Source organism: Phallusia mammillata, chromosome 5, assembly GCF_965637545.1.
Source record: "Phallusia mammillata chromosome 5, kaPhaMamm4.hap1.1, whole genome shotgun sequence".
NCBI classification, from domain to species: domain Eukaryota; kingdom Metazoa; phylum Chordata; class Ascidiacea; order Phlebobranchia; family Ascidiidae; genus Phallusia; species Phallusia mammillata.
This window is the reverse complement of record NC_137256.1, coordinates 15,155,779-15,172,020: the sequence shown is the minus strand read 5'-3', so window position 1 is coordinate 15,172,020 and position 16,242 is coordinate 15,155,779. Positions and strand designations below refer to the sequence as shown.

General features: G+C 35.4%; 1 protein-coding gene across 2 annotated transcripts in view; it reads right to left on the bottom strand.

Moving 5' to 3' along the window:
• Positions 1 to 4,337: 4,337 nt before the first annotated feature.
• The window catches only part of LOC145227691 (uncharacterized), a 33,440-nt gene continuing 21,535 nt past the window's right edge, over positions 4,338 to 16,242 (bottom strand). For both annotated transcript variants that reach the window (XM_080092576.1, XM_080092577.1), the window contains exons 10-16: positions 12,141 to 12,247; positions 11,905 to 12,055; positions 9,087 to 9,250; positions 5,363 to 5,492; positions 5,201 to 5,316; positions 5,004 to 5,137; positions 4,338 to 4,902 (exon numbers count right to left, since the gene is read on the bottom strand). In XM_080092576.1, the coding sequence (XP_079948702.1) occupies positions 4,565 to 4,902; positions 5,004 to 5,137; positions 5,201 to 5,316; positions 5,363 to 5,492; positions 9,087 to 9,250; positions 11,905 to 12,055; positions 12,141 to 12,247 (1,140 nt within the window). In that variant the 3' untranslated portion in view covers positions 4,338 to 4,564. The remainder of the gene's footprint in view (positions 4,903 to 5,003; positions 5,138 to 5,200; positions 5,317 to 5,362; positions 5,493 to 9,086; positions 9,251 to 11,904; positions 12,056 to 12,140; positions 12,248 to 16,242) is intronic.

Genomic DNA, 16,242 nt, shown 5'->3' with positions numbered 1-16,242 from the left:
TCAAAAGCTTTTTCCATGTGGAAATGAATTACACATGCACTCAAGCGCTTCTGTCATCTCTGGAAACTTCACTGTTGTTTTTCTGATTAAATAGCCTCCAATATACTCTAAAGTGTCATTTTTAAATGCTTTTATTTGGCCATAAGAAGGTACTCTTGGCAGTTCTTTCTTAATGATAATATGTTGTAGAAGGGTCAACTGCAGCCACTGGATTGAAAACATCTTCTAAAAAATACTTTTGTGCATCATTGCACAGCAACGGAAATTTTGCAACGATTTCCTCTCCCTTTTTATTCTTTGAAAACGTTTCCAACAAATCTATTGCAAGATTAGTTCCACAGTGATTCAAACTTTAGGATAGGGCGTCCGCGATTGCAGTTAATTTTTCGTGGCGTCTGGTGGTAAACGAATGTGTCTCAAACTTACAACTTGTCGATTGTTCAGGCATGTCATCGTCCATATTTTCCAATAAAACGTCTCCTTTGGCAAATTTAATTGATTCTTTATAGTTTACAATGCCTAGTTTACAAGAGATTCAAACAAATCCTCTATTTCTAACGAAGTTACTGTACAGTTTAATGTAAGCCCGGGAAGTTTAATAAAGTGTCATTCAAGCGTGACGACGCAAAACGTCATAAAAGAACAAACACTAGTTGACCTTCCTCTTTATAGGGTTCTTTGGTTTGTGCCGTTATGACAACTATAACTGTTGCGTGGCGACACCATGCGGAAATTTTCGATCCTTAACTGCCCCATTGTATTAACCAAACTTTTCCCACTGCGGGCCGCCGCATAGTTTACATGCCCTAGTGCCGTCTTCTCAAACTTAGCCCATAAGGCGATTTTTATATGGGCGCCAAGATATGGTCTTTTTAAAACCCCATTTAAAATCTGTTAAATTGTATAGTTAGTCTCATCTTACAAGGAATGCTTGTATATTACGTCATAAGTGACACAATAAGGCAATTGTTTGCGCACAATTAACACTTTTTGTTTTGTCTGTGACGTAATAAACTGGGTTTGGATCAATCCTGGGCGTTGCAATCCTTTGAGAGTCGGTAATATTAATTTTATATGTCGTAACAGTAAACTTTCGTAAGGAGTAGATTAAGTTTTGACAGTAACAAAGTTATCAATACGATTTGGCAATCCAAAAATTGGGTCGCGAGCCGGATGAAATGACCTTGCGGGCCGCAGTTTGGTGACCCCTGTACTATATAGTCGGCTGTACATTCTTTATTTGTTCGCAATTTCGCATTAGAGATTGCCCTGACTTTGAGTGAATCAACAATTTCTGGGCAACATATGCGTAGTTTAAAAGAATACTGGCAACGTGTCACTGTGTTCGCAAAAGCCTACTTTTTCGCAACTTATCAGTGTTGAAGTGGCTTTTTCCAACGTTCGGAACTAACTTGACAGTAGCTTAAAGCGGACCTACCATGTATGTTGTTGCCAAAAAACAAGACAAGCATCATTAGTGCTAACGTTTTTTAGGGGGGGCGTGAGAATAAATAATTAGTGTAAAGTGGGGCGCGACCGAAAAAGTTTAAGAACCCCTGTTTTAATAGGATGATCGAATATCTCATCTTTGGAATCAGCAATTGCGATTGTTGTGTCATTGTTTTCAAACAAAGCAATAAAGTTATTTCACTCTGCTGCACTGTATATCTGTTTTTTTTATTTCTTACAATGATGTTTTTTAATGTAGTTAATGGAATGTATAAATATATTACTTTTTTTATGCAATTTTTATCTTGTCATGTTACACTGTTGGTTTGGAAAAGTTTGGTTTTGGCCCTCAAAGTTGTTTGAGTTTGACCATAGATTACTTACCATGGATAACAAACCCATTGTTACGGTCATGGATGAGTGCTTCTGGTTGTTTCTTGAGAAATGTGCACTGTTATTGCTAGCAGGCTACGGATTTTTCATGTTGTAAAACGCTTTACGTATTTCGGCCACGCCTAGCAATGCTTGCGTTAATGTTTTTGGAAACACCGGACTTGAAGCTTTGTACCAATACAAAAAAAAAACAGAAATGGACAGTATCAGTGCAACCTAACTTCGCAAATCCCGAAGAACTTGTGTTACTATTAGAGAATGAATTTGAAGAAAATTTTGAAACTTGTGGGGTGACACTAAAACGCTGAATGGGCGGGAGATGGCGGGGCGTCGTGAAAACCGCTGAATATCGGGTTAAATTGCTGACGGTTAGTGCTATTAAGGTTGGGATAACGTTTTATAATAGAAAATCATTAAAAATAATTCCCCCGGATACCTTCCGCGACCGAGCGAAACATTCAGCGGCCGAGGGAAACATTCAGCGGCCGAGGGAGACTTCCCGCCCAAGCATTTTTGCTGAATGTCAGGAAACAGCTGAATAAGTTTTAGGCAGGGACATTTTTTGATTCACATACTTTTATAAAACCTCAACCCAACCCTAATAGCACTAACCGTCAGCAATTTTCCCGATATTTAACGGTTTCCGCGACGTCCCGCCCATTCAGCGTTTTAGTGTCACCCAAACTTGTGTTAGCAACATGCAGGAAGGTGATAATTTCTTACCCCAAAAGCATTCTTAAAACAATCAACCCAGATGCTAGGTTTTTTGAAAGTGGCTTGGAACATGCGTCCAAATGGATAACGGCTGTTTATGGTAATGATGGTAAAGAAGAAAAAAAGTTCTTGGTATCTTGATGTTTGCTTAAAAATGTTTTTTTTCATCTTCTGTCACTCCAAGTTTTGCCTCCGGGTAGTTTTTGGAAGTTAGCAAATACTTAACACTGGATGCGTGTTTAAATGAATGCAACCAAATAGATCAGATGTCAAACTACAAAGCAAGAAAAATGAGACCTTGTAATATATTGGTTGATACACGTGGACAAGGCAATAAAAAGTGTTGTAAATGACACAAAGTTTAGTATGTGACAAACACATTGATCTAATTTGTTTAAATTAAAAAAGCAGGTGCATTGAAATTTCCTTCCAAAAGGTATATAGATGTGGTCAGCCATGCATAGTTATGTATGAAGAGTGTATGAAAAATATTTTGCCTACATAAAGTTGATTTTATTCACATTAAGAATAGTTTTTTGAGTGGTGAGTTTGTAAAGCAACCAACCTTTATCATATGTTTTTGAAAATTTATTGGTCAAACTTTTGTCGTGATCATTTGGAAAAAACTTTTTCAAAAAGTAAGCAAGCAATTAAAGTGGGTTATGTGGTGATTGAAAAAAAGGTTAACAATTATTTTATGTTTCATTTTCTGAAGGTCCAAAATCAGCCTGAAAAATATTTTCACAGGTCCATGAGTTTTCATGCAGCTGTACCTTTTGTTTTCTTTCCTGGACCATTTTTCAAACACTATTAGGTGTTCGTTGTTTTTTGTCCTTTCAATTTTACTATGCTTGTTTGTCATGCTTAATTTATGGTGGTTTGGCTAAGTGCCTGTTGGTGGAATACAATTTTGCCAATGATTGTGTTATGTAACAAGTGACAAAAAGACGGCCGCTATTTTAACTTTTTAAAATGGCAGTAGATGTAGGAAAGTGTAAATTACACAAAAATTCCCATATTATTAAAAGTGTAAAAAATAGCAATATAAAATACGTTCTTTTCGGTTACATCAAATATTTGGTACACTTGAAAGCAAGATTAAACTTGCACCTGGTGCAGTTTCTGTCCTAAAATGTCAAAATCAATTTTTGTGTGAATTTTTTAAGTGAGCAGTAAACATACCACGCTGTTGTCGACCTGTAAGGTCTCATCAGTGTTTCTCCATGTAAGGCCGTATAGGCTAATGTAGCCAGTGGCCACACTGTGGAACTCCACTGTATAGAAAGTAACCGCGCCTGAAGATTTGTTTTGCGTGATAATGTAGGTTATAGATTCTTGCGTTTCTTTGCGCAACATTTGCTGTATTACCAGCTGCTACATCCCTCATTGACAACAAAAAACGTCAATTTTGAACGATGTTGTTTCGTATGGGTCTTGGCTAATTCGGGCCTTCTTACATTAAAGGGTGGTTCTTCGGCCGTTAGACTTTGCTTTTTGGTATTACGACAAGCATCCCGGGACAAAATCGTTGCAAAATGCCATCGCTTTATCGCAAACTGTGAGTAAACGTGTTTAAAGTATTCAAACTACCATCTACCGCAGTTTGTTTTGAGCAAAATAACTAGAAGCGTTCATGCGTGTCCAATCAAAACGTAACAATGGAGACAATGGCAGTTTGGCATCCATAGTAAGTAATCTATGGTTTGACACCCCTGATGTAGTACACATAAAAGTAACATTCAATTTATGAATGACATCAAAACATTTAGGAACACTATACACAGACTTGAAAAGTAATTTAATCATAAACATCAAAACATTTTTTTTTTTACTTTTCATACGTTTAAAAAAGACAAACACACAAATATGTACACCGTAGTCCTGAAATGATGGTGGGTTAAGCAGGTTGGCATTTACGACACTACCATTTTTATATTATGACACATCAATAATTGAATTGAAACACAACAACAAAATATAACAAATGTGAAGAAAGTTGACAGAACAACTACCAACCATTTTTGCATGTCGACATTTCTATCAGGTGTGGTGGTGGCCCATTAATTACTCTTCTTGCCCACACAAACTCATTCATAGCATCATTGACAGAAACAACCGGTGCATTTTGGTAATTTAAATTCATTTTTGATAGGTAAATATCCTGAACAAAAGCAATTCCATCCTTCTGGTCAATAGGGAGAACCGAATTTCTTGGCTGTATGTACTTGTTGTGATAAGCAATAATCACAATTACACTGATAAGTAAAAGAAATGCAATTCCCCCAACACATGCTGAAACAATCACCAACATTGAAACACTTGTGTGCAGTGGATCCAAACTGGGATCTGACAAGAAGTAAGTTCAATTAATAAACATAAAAAATAATGAATTAATGTTTGCTTAAGCAGAAAACATTTGGAACTAAAAAATTGAAATGATTTTATACCTGTAGTTGGATTAACTTCCACAAATATCTGGATGTCCCCTGATCTTGTGACTTCCAATACAGTAGATTCTGACACATTAGGACTAATAGTTGGAATGTTTCCATCATCATCATCAAACAGCTGCCGCTTATTTCTATACAAAGTATAGTTTAAATTGGACATACATCTTTAGGTAACCTATAAACCATATGTATACCTAATTACTAATTTTTGTCTTGATGCTCCCAATGACCGCCTTTTTCTGTTTTCAGTTAAACATCCTTGGGAACATCTCGTCACATCTGTCTGTCCATTGCAAACAACTACAAAACACTGCACAATTTTGGTAAATCACATTTAGTTTCTTATTGTAACTTACCTGAATATTAACAACAGTTGGACCTGTTTGATTGGGAAAGCTCTCTCTAAACCTAAAAGCCTTGATGCTGAACCTGTTTTCTGATTGTGAAGGTGATTCATGTTCCTCCATGGTACTGTCAAGAATACATCTGTATGAAATACAACATTAGGATTTCCATTGTATGCAACGACATTTTGTAAGTAAGTTTTTATATGAATAAGCAAGGACAAAACCAAGCAATAAGTCAATTTTCTTTCATAAAATGTGAAATAAAACATGAAAAAAAATGTTTTTGTGCACTTTTTTCAAGTAGGCAATTTGATGAAAGTTAACACTGAGTTTGTGATTGGGCTAAGTCGACCGAATTTGACTTTTTGTATTTCACTCTGCCTTGGATAACTGCTGGTATACTTGTTTCCAATGCTTGCCGTAATTAATTTTCATCATCAATGCTATTTTAAGCTGTACATCAGTCAAAATTATAGGTGTTATGTCACAGATGAAACTTGTAACCTATTTTAATGAATGTTAGGTCTGCTACACAACCTCTTTTCACCGGGCACATCCATATTTAAATGAAACAAGTATGTAACTTGTCACCCTGTAAAATCACAGTGATTATAGTTGTTTAAAACAGACAAAACACACACCAGCTTATTCTTAAAATGAAAACATTTAAACCTCTACAGCACTAGAAAGGTGGATTTCTGATATACTTCCATTTTGTATATTCTATATCCTATTTACCAATTTACTATACACATCATTTGATCTACACATATGATTTTTTTTTGCAAACAAAAACGAATGGGTCCGCACGCGTGTTTGTGCAGATTTACGGTAAACAAATGTTGTGGTTATTTTTAGATTCTTGAGGACAAATTGTTAGAAAGTATTAATCCAACTTAAAAATGTTTTGCCTGTATTCTGCATTATTATTTTCATATGATTCTTTTAATTTAATCTCTTGCTTTGACCTAGATGTTGTCGTTCAAGGTCAGTTTTTCAACACAAATTTTCCTAGAAAGCCTTAACAGTTGTATTACAGACAGCATTAATTAAAAATCAATTTGCTACAAAGGTATTCATAATAAATTGTTTTTTTCACCTAACTTTGTTTTTTGCAAAACAAGTACCATTGAGCTGTAGTAACCTCTGTGCAGACGCCAAAAGACCGTTTGACCTTTTGACACCGTTTTCAATTGCATGCAGTCCTTAGTGTGTAACAATACCGTTTTGCCCAATTTATACGTGACTCAAGTATTGAATCTTGAATTGAGTTGTTAAAAATAAAGAAGCTATATTATGACAAAAACTCGTTCTTAACTGTGTTTGTAATAATATGACCTCAAGTGACTCGTGTGACCCGTGGTCATGCTGCGGCCAAGCTGACAACGAGAATTTAAAGGCCATTTATCTTTCTAAAAAATCAAGTGTATTTTTTAATCTTTATGTTGATCAACAAAGTTTTGCTTGACATATACAAAACCGAACCATGTTTATCGAGTTTAAATCATGTCTTAGGTGTGAAACCTTCGCTAAAACTGAAAATGTGCTTGATAACTTTGTAAAACGACATGGCATTGCTGCACTAATGCAGCTGATTGCTAATCACGGAAACGACCGTCTCGTAAAATGTCTGTCCGATGTTAAGCTGAGGTCTCCCACTCTGCACTAAAATGCCTTATTCGTAAACCAGTGAATTAGTCCCTTGGGACTTCTGTCTGCTTGACAGTGTACACATATTATGAGGGGGGCAAAGGTTATTATTTGGCCTATTAAGGCAAACTTTTAAATACTAAACGAGTAACCTACTGCAAACAACTGTTTAAAATTTCAGCACAAGGGCTTGTATTTCTGGTCTGAAACTAAAACTGATTATTTTGGGGTTTAATTGGTGAAAATGAGTGAATCCAATAAAAAGTTTAAAAAATCTTTAAAATACCTTACATTGCAACCAAGAAACCAACCAAAAAAGTATGAAACTCCTAGATTATGTACTGTAGTCCAGCGCTTCCCAACCGGTGGGCCGTTCTTTCTGGTGGGCCGCGCAGCTTTTTAAACTACTACCATACCAATATAGAGGTAAAAAAAGTTACACAGTTTGTGTACTTTCCAATTTAACCATTTTTCTCAAAAATATGATACAACTCACCAGTGTTTTTTTAAGGTGTTTTTTAAGGTGTTCAAATTTCTCCAGCGGTTTCCCAAAATAATTCGTTTAAGCAAATATGGCTATTTTTTGGTATTTAAATGAAACACTTGCGGTCTCTTAAAACTAGCGGTCACCCAAACCAAACCTTAAAAAAACCTGCTACTCACTATGAAAGCCGCATGGCGCATAAGATTTCACGTTAAACAAATCTATTACACAAACAAACTGCGATTGTCGCGTCACAACAGTATTTGTACTAGTTGTAAAATCTTGATGCTGGAACTCTCTTTGTTAGCTTCATTTGGTCTTTGCGTAGCTACAAAATGGATAGTTTTTTTCATTGTGGTTTTCTCGCAATATTATACCGTGGTCCGCCAAAAAAAAAAAAAATTAAGTGGGGCGCGAGATGGAAAAGGTTGGGAAGCACTGCTGTAGTCAGTACAGCTGTTTTAAAAAATACGTTTTGGTGGCCTGTGGGTGAACCGTTGGGTCATTCAGACTCAAACTTCAGGAGGATCAAATTTGGATCAATAGCTAACATCTGTGTGAATTTGAATAAAGTTAAGCACTACTTCTTGACCAAACAAGCGTTACAAACCAGCGTTAAACAGAAGTGAATATTCCGGGGTTTAATGGATGAAAATGGGTAAATTTTATTCAAAGTTACAAATTCTTTAGAAAGCCTTACATTGCAACCAAGAAAGTATGAAACTCCCAGATTATGTACTTAAGTCAGTATAGCCGTTTATTTGAAAAAATATGTTTTGGGGGCCTATTGGTGAACCGCTGGGTCATTTGGGGTCAAACTTCAGGAGGATCAAGTTTGGATCAATAGCTAACATGTGTGTAAATTGGAATAAATTTAAAGCACTCTCTCTTGGCCAAACGAGCGTTAGACAGAAAAAAAGGGAACCCATAAATATAGTATAGGTTTTAACCACATTAGCTTTACTGAAATGAACAACAATACTATATGGAGTGGAGAATATTTTCATTTAAAACACAACATGATCTCTAGTTCAGAGTGCAATGTCTCTCTGTCGCAAACTAGTCAGGTCAGATATCCCAACTGTGCTAATTTGTGTTGACGCGGTCTATTGGCACACCAAGAACTGTCGAGATGTTTACTGTATTCTCTCCAAAATAGAATGACCTCGCTTAAAAACGCACACCACAGCACCCAAATCCACAGGTTACTCTAGTTCAAACACATGGCGTGATGATAGAAACTATCAGATGCATTGTTATGTCATTTTTTTCTAGATTTCTAGGTTTCAATGCACTATACAAGTTGATTTGTGGCACTCTCCAAATGACTTTCTAAAGCAGTGGTTTCTTAACACAGAGTTTTTTACACAGTAGTAATAGAAACAATGAAGCTGAAATGAATAGTTCCAAAAAGTGCAATGTTGAGCAAGTGAAATGTGGTTGGTTTAGTACTACTCCTGTTACCTTTAGCAGCCTGATGGATTTAGCGAAATAGTATCTCTTAGCTTTGGCCAAAACCTAATTTTTTTAATTAAGTAAGTCATCACAGGTCTGACAAATGTTAACAGTTGATTGCAACAGGTTAGGTAATTTACTTACCCATTTTGTATCATAAAATATTCAGTGTCACTGCCAGTATTAGGAGTGGCAATACAATCAACAGTAAACAACTCCACCTCTGCATCTCCTCCCACTGCACGTAAACTGAAGAAAATGTCACTGTTGACAGTAAATGTCAAGGGGTCATAAGGTCCAATAGCTTGCTGAAACAAAGTTTAAAATGAGTTAAAAGTGGCACTGCAAGCACAATATTAGGATAAGTTAACAGTTATACCACATAGGACATGGAGAACGACCTAAAGTGGCATAGAAAATTGCATTAAGTCAGTGTCATTTTTACACTGGGCTTTATGTATTTATACTGTGTGCACAAGCAGAATCTTATGTGCCTCCCAACACAGGCAAAACTGAAGCATGGGCATTTTTAAAACACACTAATTAACAGCCTATAAATACACCAAAATACTCTTGTGATGTCACAAAGGTAATGGCTTCATATCCCAATTTTTTTATATAATAGTAATTAGATTGCAAAGTAAAACCATTTTACTTTTGGACAATTTATTTGTAAAAAAAGTTGTAAATAATGCATTTTAAGCATTATGGTTAAAATTAAGCCAAAGTTTGGGTAACAAATAACCTAACAGCTGCCCCACTGCAAACAATTGTTTAAAATTTCAGCACATTAGGGCTTGTATTTCTGACCTAAAAGACAGTATTTAAAGACTACGATTGTATGAACTCTTTAAGGTGTATTAAAAAAAAACTTATAGACTGCAAGTGTTAAACCTTTTTTTCAAAAATCGCTTCAAAATTGTGCGGAAGCATTAAACTGAATTGGCGAGGCATGTTTTTTAGCCTGTTTCTCCCAACAAACTGGAGGGTCATTCAATGGCTACACCAGCCAATATGGCCTAAGTCTTGTTACCAGCTGCACTGATGAGAACTTATATGTTGAATCAGTGTGCACCGTCTTTACACTATGGAATCTGATATGATTTTTTAAAGTGGCCTTATGTTAGCTATAACATTATTATTAACACCTAACCTAAAAAGTATGTTTAGGTGGTTTCCATATTTTGTAATTTGTTAAAAAAAGCCTTTCAAGAAGCACATCATGAAAATACAGACACTTTTGACAGATTTACTTTGATTTATTTTTTTAGAATTCCTCTCGTAATCTTTTGAAACATTTTAGAAAAAAATAACTATTTAGCAATGGTAAATGACAAAACATGAATTAATAAATCCACAACATAGTGAAACAAATTTGTTACTTTCTCTTTTTCCAAATCAACTTCCGGAATATCACTTGTCCAATTTTGAAAACTTTGATAATGAGAATCATTGAAAAACTATTGCAATACAAAAAATCTAGCTAGTTGGCGGACCTAAAACCCTCTGTTTTAAGCATTGAGGTAAACACTTGGTTGCAGGAACTCTGATGAAGGACCTCCAGACTTTCGTTATTAAAGAAACCAGTTGGTCCTGTTGTTACATAATGAATTATTTGCTGACAATTTTGCTTCCATTTGTAAACTTTTTTTACCTTGAACAAAACATCATCTCCAAAATACTCTATTGTGCCTAACTACATGTTACTTTTCAAAGCAATTTGACTTGTTCTCTGCACCAGTTTCCATGGAGTTTATGATGGTGGTTAATGGTTATGATGTCCAGCAATTTTTTGGCGCCTTGAATTCTTCAAATAAAACTTTTGCTCCACACTATACTTTTGCATATTCTCCTAGAGAAAGTTCTGATCTTAAAATTTTCTACAGTAGCTAATCTGGTGTTTTATCAAAATACTCTTTGTTGACAGTTAAAATGAGTAACTTTAGATAAAAAAATGGCCTTGTTCAAGCTTTTTGTCTATCGAGAGTTCCTGCTCTGGGTCAAAACATTAGTTCATCAAAAAATTATTTGGGAAAGTGCAGCCAGTTTAGAAAAGTTTCATTTTCGATCTTACTAGACTTAACTAACTTAATCAGCAATAAACTCCATGCACCCTTTAATATGTTATGTAAAACCACGCTAAAATCAACCATGAACAATGATGTGGTATAGCACGGCTTTAACACATCCAAACAAGTACTAAAAAGAAAAAAAACTACTTTAAATATTCCTAATAGCACAATGACAACCTCACATAGTAATTGCACATGGTGGATGCATGAAACCAACCACACAAGCTCAATTTTGTCATTCGCTTGCTCTTAAACAATTAAAATCAATACAAGCATCCGACATGTGTGCAGTGTTAATCAGCACGATGGAAACAGTAGTTAGACTACCATAGTATACTAAGATTGCACCAGCAACATACAGAACAGTTACACTTCGGGGCTAGTGGGGTAAATACTGGGATTATGAAGTTGACGAAGCAGATGGCACAGCTTAATAACTATACCCACCATCTGTAAAAGTTTCATCTCAAAACCTAAGTATTACCAATACTGCAATGAAATAACGAAAATAAATAGCACAAATAAATAACATTATTTAGTATTGTTTCAGTATGCAGTGCTATGAAATATTTTTTTTGTAAGCTGACACTCCAAAAATTTGCAACTGATTTTCTGATACAATAAAGTATGAGTGTTCAATTTTCCACTAGTGCAAAGGCGGGCACTTATTTATTAAAAGGTGTCAGTTTGAGGCCTGAATCAACAGTAACATTTTATGGCAACACTGCTGTATTTCATGCATAGCAATAGGTCTATTTTTGGATTTATGTTATTTTTACTTGACCTAAAGCTGGCTAGATGGGGACACACAACAGGCCAGATGTTGCCCACAGTCCATAAAGTCCCAGGTCTGTTAAAATGGTTTGAAGAGTAAGCAACAATGTGGTTACCTCAAAAGTATCGTTAGGATAAAATTCCATCAAAAAGGAAAATGATCCCATTTGGGGAACATGGACTAAATTAATTTGTCTGTCAACAGGTTGGAAGGATGCTGTAAGATTTCCAAACTTGCTAAATTCACATGAAACTGGGACATAAAACCTGCAATCAATAGTAAAAACTGGTAAATATGAGATTAAATGCAGACACAAATGTTCTATTTTACAATGTTAATACTACCACTTACCATGCACCACGTGTGATTGGTGAGTTTGGATTTTGAGTTTCACCATCTCTTGAAGTATCACCCCATAGTCTTATCTCATTGTGATAAGTTATAGTCCAAAAGTCTTCCTAGATGCAGAGTATTCTTAAAATGTGCTTCATACACAAATACAAAAGCAGAAATCACTTGCAAACTAAAACTGTTCTGGGGAACTTTGTTTCGCAAACCTTAGTGTACTTAACATTATTGGATTAAGGCCCAATCACACTGGCATAGCGTAGCGAAGTTGGGCGAACCTTTCGCCACAATGGATTTCAATGCGACTGTTCACACAGGACGCAGCCTTCGCTCAACTTCGTCGAGGTTTCGTGTGCGTACAGTCGTAAATTTTTGCCAGAAACTTTGCCGAAAACTGTACAGTAGGCTAGGTGAAGGTTTAAAAGTAAAGACTTTTTGTTTATCAGTAAAAAAGAACGGTTGGCTGTTTAAAAAAAATGTAAAACTAGTACGTTATTTTTTCATGGATAAAAATCCTGCTTGAATTTGAAGCAAGTGTTTTGAAACAAATTGTAGTCAATTTGAAACATATGTAAAACTAGAAGGGTGGCTTAGCACATATTGCCCTTGCACATACACTATGATCTATTTTAAAACATAAATATATTTCCTATGCTTATTTTGTATTGGGTCCCATATTAGCCATCGTCTTTTATAACCTTGGTTGTTTCTGCGAGCAAAAACTCATGGGTCCCCACACATGCAAAGTTGAAAATAATGCAATTCAATAGATAACAATGAGTAAGTTTGGTATTGTGAAGACAAACACAGTGATTGGTACTGTGCATATCTAAATATGCTATAAGGAGTACAAACTATTTAAATTAAAAAACTCATTTTAGGGGGCTAGTAGGATAACTAATGGAGGTTCAACACACACAAACTTAAAAGTAGGAAACCACAATGACTCAATCAATAGTACTGCAAAATTTCAGTCCAATCTGCCAACGTTTAAAATTTCAACCACTAGAGGTGTTTTGAGCGACAACCGTTAATGTTTCTGACGTCAAAGGGCTGTTAACAACCCCCGAACTGCAATGGCGCAATAACGATAATTGGCATACTTTACAAGCTATCCAAATTTTAGCCAATTCTGACATTGTTTACAAACTCACCCCTTTTAGGGGGCTAGCGGGGTAAATACTAGGGTTATCCGGACAAACAAAGTGGGATGCACATCTACATAACTGTATCTACCATCTGTATAAGTTTCAGCCACATCCATCAAGCATTTGATAGAAAAACGAATCGGACAAACTTCGGGGGAAAATACCCATTTTAGGGGGCTAGCGGGGTGAATACTGGGGTTATCAACAAAAACAAAGTGGAATGCACATCTACATGACTACATCTACCATCTGTATAAGTTTCAGCCAAATCCATCAAACATTTGATGGCAAAACGAGTCAGACAAACTTCGGGGGGAAAAAACCATTTTAGGGGGCTAGCGGGGTAAATACTGGGGTTATCAACAAAAACAAAGTGGGATGCACATCTACATAACTACATCTACCATCTGTGTAAATTTCAGCCGAATCCATCAAACATTTGATAGAAAAACGAGTCGGACAAACTTCGGCGGAAAATACCTATTTTAGGGGGCTAGCGGGGTAAATACTGGGGTTATCAACAAAAACAACGTGGGATGCACATCTGCATAACTATATCTACCATCTGTGTAAATTTCAGCCAAATTCATCAAACATTTGATGGAAAAACGAGTCGGACAAACTTCGGGGAAAAAATACCCATTTTAGGGGGCTAGCGGGGTAAATACTGGGGTTATCAACAAAAACAAAGTGGGATGCACATCTACATAACTACATCTACCATCTGTGTAAATTTCATCCAAATCCATCAAGGATTTGATGGAAAAACGAGTCGGACAAACTTTGGGTAGAACAAAAAAAAAGAAAAAACAAACAAACATTTTGAGTAAAATCAATATGTGTCCCCTTCAGGGAAGGGGACCCATAATTTAAATAATAAACGTATATTCACTATAGTGAACTAAGATGTGTTCGTGAGGAGACCTGCAGTTAACAGAAAAGTTGTGTGTGATATATAGTCATGAAAACTTATGTTTTGTGTAGCAGGTACAATGAAGACATCTATCTGTAATATAAGCCAGGTATTTTGTCAATACAAACCTTTTTTTAATTAGGAAAAACTAGTTTTAATGTGTGTAACTGAAGCTGTAATTTTCTGGTTCCGGATGATTATGGATTCCTATGTCTGGCTTGATTGGATTTACCAATACCATATGTAGTTTGTATTGTGTAGTAACATGTTTAAATTATATCAGTATCACTAATCAGTATCACTTTTGTAATGTTTTAAAATATTGGCAGTAGTTTACTTTTTGCCTTGACATTCACATGTTTTCCTATCGACTGTTGGTAAATTTTGTGGCCTAGTTTTGGATGTTATGTACAGTAGAAGAAAATACTATATAAAAAGTTGTTTTATTATGTATAAATACTATACCAATATAATCTTTTACACTTAAATATTCTTCAAAACTAGAGTGTTGTTATTTAGATGTAACTCAAGATCCTGATGAAGTGTCATTTCTTGAACAAGGAAGGTGGAACTAAGCCTACATCAAGGCCCATGTTGTGAAGTGTACTGGTTTTAAATTAAAACATAACACTACTATGCCAATAAAAAACAAAAAATATGCTGTATTTCAAATGGTTTGTTGTTCGTTTTGATCCCAATAAAATGTTTCTGGCTATGGCATTTTGTTTTCAGGTTATAAATGAAAAGTTACCATAAAGTTTTGCATAAAAAAGCAGGTATTCAATAAGAACAGGACAGAAATTCTACTTACAAAACAGTAGTTAGATCTGGTAACATATGTTTAATGACACATAGAATCAGCATATAGCAAGATGTATCAAAGAAAAAATCATGACAAAACGTCTTCCTCATGCATTTTGTGATTCAAATATTTTACTACTGTACAGTAAACATGAGCATATGTACAGGGAATATGACAAATAATGTCAATTAATTCAAAGTGTAGTGAAATAAATATGAAGTTATTTATTGACAGATAAACATTCAATGGCATGTATTCATTTGGCAAACTTTGTTTTGTGTACATGACATTTCCTACAGAAGTTGGCTGTTAGCCCAACTTCGCTATGCTACGTCCAGTGTAAACACCCCCTTCGCTCAACTTAGCCCAACTTCGCTAAGCTACGTCCGGTGTGAACGAGCCTTCAGGGTGACAATGCATTCATTAAATGAAAACACCGCTGACATAAACAAAAAAGGAATTGTGAACACCTCTAGCTATGGGTATCCACACTACATCCATTCAAAGTATATTAGTAAACAGTTTCCCATTTAGAAAAGCACCATCAACATAACCTATTGAAACTAGAAAGGTGGCTTTCTAATATACTTCCATTTTATATCTATATCCTATTTACCAATTTACAATAACACATCATTTGATCTACACATATGATTGTTTTTGTAAACAAAAATGAATGGGTCGCCACATGCGTGTTTGTGCGGATTTACGGTAAACAAATGTTGCAGTTATTTATAGATTCTTAGGGACAAATTATTAGAAAGCATTAACCCAACATTAAAAAAGTTTTGTCCGTATTCTTTTGCATCATTATTTTCATATAATTACAAAAACAGTAAAAAAGAACGAAAAAAAATACTTTTTTTAGAAACCTTTTTCAGAAAGCCTTTCTACAAAGGTATACATAACAAATTGTGTTTTACTTAACTTTGTTTCGCAAAACGAGTACCATTGACCTGTAATAACGGCACAGACGCCGAAAGATTGTTTGACCTTTTGACACAGTTTTCAATAGCATGCAATCCTTAGTGATCAACAATACCGTTTTGCCATTACTATTTGGCTGATTAAGGCAAACTTTCAAATATAATACTAAATGAGTAACCTACTGAGAAAAAAAGAAGAAAAAATACAGACAAAAACAATACCCATAATATGATTACTACTAAAAGCAGAAATGCAACCCTTAAATATTGTCTTCTTAAGAAAACCCTTGTCACAGTTGGGTGATTTTAACAAGAC